Source organism: Megalobrama amblycephala, linkage group LG14, assembly GCF_018812025.1.
Source record: "Megalobrama amblycephala isolate DHTTF-2021 linkage group LG14, ASM1881202v1, whole genome shotgun sequence".
In the NCBI taxonomy this organism is placed as follows: domain Eukaryota; kingdom Metazoa; phylum Chordata; class Actinopteri; order Cypriniformes; family Xenocyprididae; genus Megalobrama; species Megalobrama amblycephala.
Window position 1 is genome coordinate 38,705,405 of NC_063057.1, and position 6,828 is coordinate 38,712,232.

The 6,828-nt window shown below is 38.4% G+C and overlaps 1 protein-coding gene across 1 annotated transcript; it reads right to left on the reverse strand.

Annotated features, from left to right (window-relative positions):
- Positions 1-357: 357 nt before the first annotated feature.
- On the reverse strand, positions 358-5,588 carry LOC125244925 (gastrula zinc finger protein XlCGF52.1-like). The gene is made up of 2 exons (XM_048155322.1): positions 5,531-5,588; positions 358-2,873 (listed from the first exon to the last, which is right to left on the reverse strand). Exons 1-2 carry the CDS (start codon positions 5,586-5,588, stop codon positions 1,918-1,920), a joined length of 1,014 nt encoding a protein of 337 aa, XP_048011279.1. The 3' UTR covers positions 358-1,917.
- Between the last annotated feature and the right edge of the window lie 1,240 nt (positions 5,589-6,828).

Below are 6,828 nucleotides of genomic sequence, written 5' to 3' on the forward strand. Positions count from 1 at the left end.
TCAAACAAATTTAAGTATTAATCAAAGATAACACAAACAAACACAACATGCAGTATTTAAATGGTTTTTATTATGAAGGGAAAACTAAATCCAAACACAAATGGCCCTGTGTGAAAAAGTGCTTGCCCCCTAAACCTAATAACTTGTTGGGCCACCCTTAGCAGCAACAACTGCAATCAAGCATTTGTGATAACTTGCAATGAGTCTGTTACAGCGCTGTGGAGGATTTTTGGCCCACTCATCTTTTCAGAATTGTTGTAATTCAGCCCCATTGGAGGGTTTGAGAGCATGAACCGCCTTTTTTAGGTCATGACACAGCATCTCAATAGGACTGAGGTCAGGATTTTCACTAGGCCACTCCAAAGTCTTCATTTTGTTTTTCTTCAGCCATTCAGAGGTAGACTTGCTGGTGTGTTTTGGATCATTGTCCTGCTGCAGAACCCAAGTTCAGTTCAGCTTGAGGTCATGAACAGATGGCCGGACATTGTCCTTCAGGATTTTTTGGTAGACAGCAGAATTCATGGTTCCATTTATCACAGCAAGTGTTCCAGATCTTGAAGCAGCAAAACAGCCCCAGACCATCACACTACCACAACCATATTGTACTGTTGGTATGATGTTCTTTTTCTGAAATGCTGTGGTACTTTTCCACCAGACATAATGGGACACAAACTTTCCAAAACATTCAACTTTTGTCTCGTCAGTCCACAGAGTATTTTCCCAAAAGTCTTGGGGATCATCAAGATGTTTTCTGGCAAAACTGAGACAAGCCTTTATGTTATTTTTGCTCAGCAGCGGTTTTGTCTTGGAACTCTGCCATGCAGGCCATTTTTGCCTAGTCTGTTTCTTATGGTGGAGTCATAAACACTGACCTTAACTGAGGCAAGTGAGGCCTGCAGTTCTTTGGATGTTGTTGTGGGGTCTTTTGTGACCTCTTGCATGAGTCGTTGCTGCACTCTTGGGGTAATTTTTGTGGGCCGGCCACTCCTGGGAAGGTTCACCACTGTTCCATGTTTTCGCCATTTGTGGATAATGGCTCTCACTGTGGTTTGCTAGAGTCCCAAAGCTTTAGAAATGGCTTTATAACCTTTTCCAGACTGATAGATCTCAATTACTTTCTTTTTTCATTTGTTCCTGAATTTCTTTGGATCTCAACATGATGTGTAGCTTTTATTAAAAAATAAAGCAAACGATTCAGTCAAACATACAAAATCAGCGCTCTAGCAGGCTACAACAGTAAACTATAATGCCTAACTATATAAAGTTATGAGATTATAGATTTATGAGACCAAAGATCACCCATTAGATTTATAAAAGAATTATATTATGTTCAACCACTACAGAGACATCAGAGCCAGCGGCAAACGTCAGAAGGATAAGCCAAGGTTAGGCTGTTCTCAGCGGGGTACATGAGCGCCCGGTGATCGCCTGGATCTCACAACTCCAAATAGGTGCTACTTTTTATCAATAAACCACAAATTTGAGCTTTAAACCAGTACATTCCCACATGCCTGAAAACTCTTAATACTACATATCATGACATAATAACAGTAATATGTTTAAATTACAGGTTTTCTGCTTTACTAATGATGCTTGCTGGTTAGTGCACAATGCACCTGGCTCTCTCAAGTCTGTGCAAGTCACCTCTCGATGCATCCTCGATAAAAGGGGTGGATCAAGAACACATCCGGGGATTTGAACTGAATTGGCTAGATGTGAACTTTGAATTGGAACAGTACTTGGACAGCGACTGATGACGTTTCACACAAGTACAGATAAGAGCGCATATTGATAAATGGCTAACTATGAATGAATGAATGGATGAATGAGGCATTTCGGGGTCTCTCCTCATCCACAACCTGGATAATTCAACAGCGCCAACTATATGTGGAGAGGAGAGATTTGGCTGTATCTAACTTACACAGAAAATACATTTTTTCTCAGCACATTAGATGAACTACTTATCATGATTTCAGACTGGTGATGTGGTTTCTCCACTGCATGGATCTTCATGTGTATCTTCAGCTGATTTTTAATAGTGAAACTCTTTCCACACTGATCACACGTGTGCGGCTTCTCTCTGCTGTGGATCCTCTCATGTGTTTTTAGAGATGAAGACTGACTGAATCTCTTGTCACACTGTGAACACTTGTAAGGTTTTTCTCCAGTGTGAATTCTCTCATGTGTTTTCAGATGTGATGACACACTGAATCCCTTGTCACAATGTGAACACTTGTAAGGTTTTTCTCCAGTGTGAATTCTCTGGTGCAGTTTTAAACCATTTGCAGTAAAAGTCTTCTCACACTCAAAGCACATGTGCTCTCTCACACCAGTGTGCGTTTTCTCATGTGCGTATAAATATGACAGCAGTGAAAAATTCTTTTCACACACAGAACATGAATATGGCTTCTCCTTTGTATGAATTTGCAAGTGTTTCTTTAAGGTTGATTCCCCACAAAATGTTTTGTCACACTGATCACATGTGAACGGTCTCGCTTCGGTGTGGATCGTCATGTGTTCTTTAAGGTGTGATGATCGCGTGCAGCTCTTCCCACATTGATCACATGTGAACGGCTTCTCTCCAGTGTGGATCCTCATGTGTGCTTTAAGGTTTGATGATTGACTGAAACTCTTCCCACACTGATCACATGTGAACGGCTTCTCTCCTGTATGAACTCTCATGTGAATCTCAAGATATTGTTTGGTTGAGAAACTCTTTCCACACTGAGTGCAGGTTGTAGATTTCTTGGCTCTTTTCTTTAGAAATGTCTTTTTAGTCTTTGAGCGACTCAAAGGTTTTTCTCCAGGTTTGTCATGATGTTCCTCCTCCACTTCACTCAGTTCTTCACTCTCCTCCTTCACTTCTATCAGCTCTGAAATGAAAGAGAAAACGTGTCATTTAATTTTCAGTACATCAAAATAATTTAAAGAGAGAAATATGAAGGTCATAAAACTGAGACTTCCTGTGATAGACAACTGCTTTAAAATATTCAGATCATTTTGATGCAGAGTCCAGAATGAATAAAGTATAATATTTTATTTGTCAGGAAAAAATGTATTATGCCAACTAGACAGTTAGTGTCACGAATATGGCTCCTGTGGCTCCTCCTCCGGACCGCCAGAGGGAGCCATCACCGGAATATTGACCATCTTTCATTCGGACTATGTTACCCATAGGCCCTCATTCCTGGGACTGATTGCACGCACACCTGCACTGCATCACACTCACACTATTTAAGACACACATCACAAAAGGCTTGTTCGACTTGATGCAGCACCGCAAAGACCGATTGGCGGCTGACTTGAAGCAGTGCATGCCGGTAAGAAATGTTGTCCGACTTGAGCTAGCGCTGACGTCATGTGACTGTGACGTATGGCTTTAAAGTACCGCGAGAGCGATTCGAGATCAGCCGCCTGAGTCAGCCAGCGCAGCTTCTGAAGAGGAGCTGCACGAGCTGTGATGACGACACAGCTGTTTCACGATTGGCCGGATTCACTGCATGACAACGATCACGTGTGTTTCGTGTTTATTTTCACGCCTTCAGTTCCAGTAATGCTCAAAAATCTGTGTTTTATAACAGTTAAAGCTCTTTTCATGTAGTCGCGATGTTATTGTGTCATGTTTATCAAAATAAAACTGATAAGAAACGTAGACCCCTCTACATTGGCATTTAAATAATATATGCTTATGTTGAACTTTATTCTTGTAAAAACGCTGTAAGCAGTACATAAAGTATTGAATGAAAATGTCTCTGAAACATCAGTGTATTAGTCAAATATTGCATTTATTTCACTTCAGCTGTGATAAAGTATGCAAACGCAGCGCGAGCGTCACTACGGGAAGCAGAAAGTGTCCGACTTCATGTCTCCGTTTTCAGCTCCTCCCTGACTGCACACGGCTAATCTCGCCGATCGGTTACATCCAGCCGCAGCCGATGTCGAACACACCTAAAGTCTTGATTTGCTTCGGTGATCGTTTCTGAGCATTTTCTTGTGGACTGTTTATCTGTTGTCGATTGGATTGTTTATTCCTTGTGAACATCTGCTGCCTGCCCTGATCACTACCTGTTTACTGGACTCTGTTGTATTGCCACCTGCCCTGATCTTTGCCTGTGACCCGACTGTTTGTCTGCCGCCTGCCACAACCATTGCCTGTTCCTGTTTGTGCCTCTGCCTTTGCCCTGTCTGCTTTGTACGCTGTTCAATAAAAGCTGCAAATGGATCCCCACTCTGTTGACCCTTCATTACAGTTAGACAATTTAATTAAAAATAAAACATACATAAATTTATGCTTTGAGCAATCAATGTTAAGTGTAAGAAATATATACCGGACTGTGGGACTCACAGTAGTCCCAATTTCCCAAATGGCTAATCTGCCATCTTCACTTAATTACCCAGACCAGAATTGATTTTTGTAATGAATTTAACCTCTTTTTTGCATTTTTAATTGATGAGGGAGGGAGAGGGGGGTGGGGTTTTGCACAGATAAACGAGGATAAAAGTTTGGTCAAGGCGTGTCCTGTCCTCTTTCTCTGAGCTCTTCTATCCAGGGTGTGTTTTTATTGTAGGGTGTTTGATCTCAGCTTTTGTTTTAGCAGGAAAAAACAGAGCATGTTTCTGTAGTGAGAACTATTAAACATATTTGATCAATGACAAAATTATACATTTTCACTTAAAGTCAAATCACACTTATTTGTATAGCGCTTTTCACAATACACATCGTTTGACTTCCATTCATACGCATGTGAATGTGGGACACCAGAAACACAAGATCAAATGAATTTTGTAGTAAAGTGGAGTAGATTGTATATTTTAAAATTTGAGTGATTATTTGTTATTTATATTTTTAAAAAGAGATTCACAGAGTGTGACATCATATCATGATCGTTTTTTATCATGTCTGTAGAAAGTTCACATGCTCAATGTCTAGACTGACTGAATCTTTAAATGTGTTATTATCAGTGTCCTACATGATTCACTCAACCCTGTTACTTCTGACATGATTTTCCTCCTTTCAATACCAGAGGATTTCTTAAAACTGTGACACCAGGAAGTGACATCATCTGGGCACTTTTCTACAGCATGATGGGAGGACAAGAAAATAAACTCAATCCATTGTCTCAGTTTTTACACAAATGAATGACTGCATTCATCAACCCTGTTACCAAAGTTACAGTAAGAAGAGATTTACACACTCAACCCTGTCAGCCATTCTGGAAAATTCATTTATTTAATACATTTTGGTGTTTACAGTTTATTACTAAAAAATAGCAATGTTGTAAACTATAGTGAAAATGCCTAAATTCTGGAAACACTCTTGCAAACTGTGAACCAGATATGAAATAAATGTAAAATAAGTATTTAGTTTGATCTGATGTTGACAATCAATATGAAAGTTTCTCAAACTTCCCTTTACTGAGCTTTTGTTAGAAAAGAACTTTAACTGTTTACCTAAATGTGCAGAAGTGCTTGAATCTTTCTAACATGAATGTTGTTCAGCATCATGAATGAATGAAGAATAAACACCAACCTCTTTGTTGTTCAGTATCTTCAGTGTGTTTCATTCTGCAGGGTTCTGGATCACTCATGTTCTTTGCAGTTTTCAGCTCTTCCTGAAGCTTCAGTGCTCGTCTGATGGGAATATTCCAGCATTTATTGATGAACTGCTGTGGGAGGAGCTTTACTGATGATGTGAGTGTTGTGGGAGGAGCTTTATTGATAGATAACTAAAGTGGATGGAGCTTTGTTAAGTGCTTACAGTGGGCGGGGATTCGTTGACTGAACTGCAGATTGGTTGGAGGAGCTGATCGGCCAAAATCCAAAATATATCAGGTACTGTGTTTAAATGTACAAAGCGATTTTACATAGAAAACCTATGTAAATGCAAAATGCAAGCGTCTATTTTTATATTTCAAATTACTTTTGTGAAAATAAAATGTTTTAATGTTCCATCATCATTTAGTGTAACAGATATATTTATGTAAAAAGGAAACAGCAGTTATTTTGACCTGTACTTAAGATATGTAAAAGAATAAAAGATCATACTAAATTTCATTATATTTTAAATAATTAAAAATGTATTGCTGATAAATGTATGAAATCTAGTGGTTTGAAGGATAGTGGCTAAGTATAAAGATTTAAAATTACAATTTAAGAGTATTTTGGGCTATCATAAAGCAAATGATGCAAATTCAAAACTTTTAATTTCTAATTCTAACATTCTGTTTCTTCATTAGAATAATGGCAGATGTCTAGAAAAGTAGTAAAGAACTTTATGAAAAGCAGTTAAAAGCATGAATACAGAAATAAATCTACATATTTGTAGTCATCAAATCCCCTCTCCATTCTGTTAACAGCAATGAAATGAGCTTTAAGTGTCAATTTACAGCAGATCTGAAGACATCAGCATAATAAATGAGGTGAAAACAGGAACTATTGGCATGAAATAAAGAGTGTTTTCAGCAGTTTCTCTGTTAATATTGATGATCCTCAGACTATCAACACTCATTCAACAAGACATTCACATCATTAGCAGATCATCTCACTTTATTCTGAGTGTTTGCTGATAGAAACTGGTTATTTGAGTCAGAATATATGAGAACACACTATACAACTGCTCTATTGAAAGACAATACTGTTATTTCTCACAATATAACATGAATAAGACAATAACACAACAAAATGGGTCATTCCATGAAATCGGTGCCTTTTGTGTCCCTAAAAAATAATCAGACATAGAAGTACTATAACAACAAATAAATTTGTGACTTAAAAACATGTCAATACTGTGTATTGTTTTATCAATATTACACCAAAGTTCATTCAATT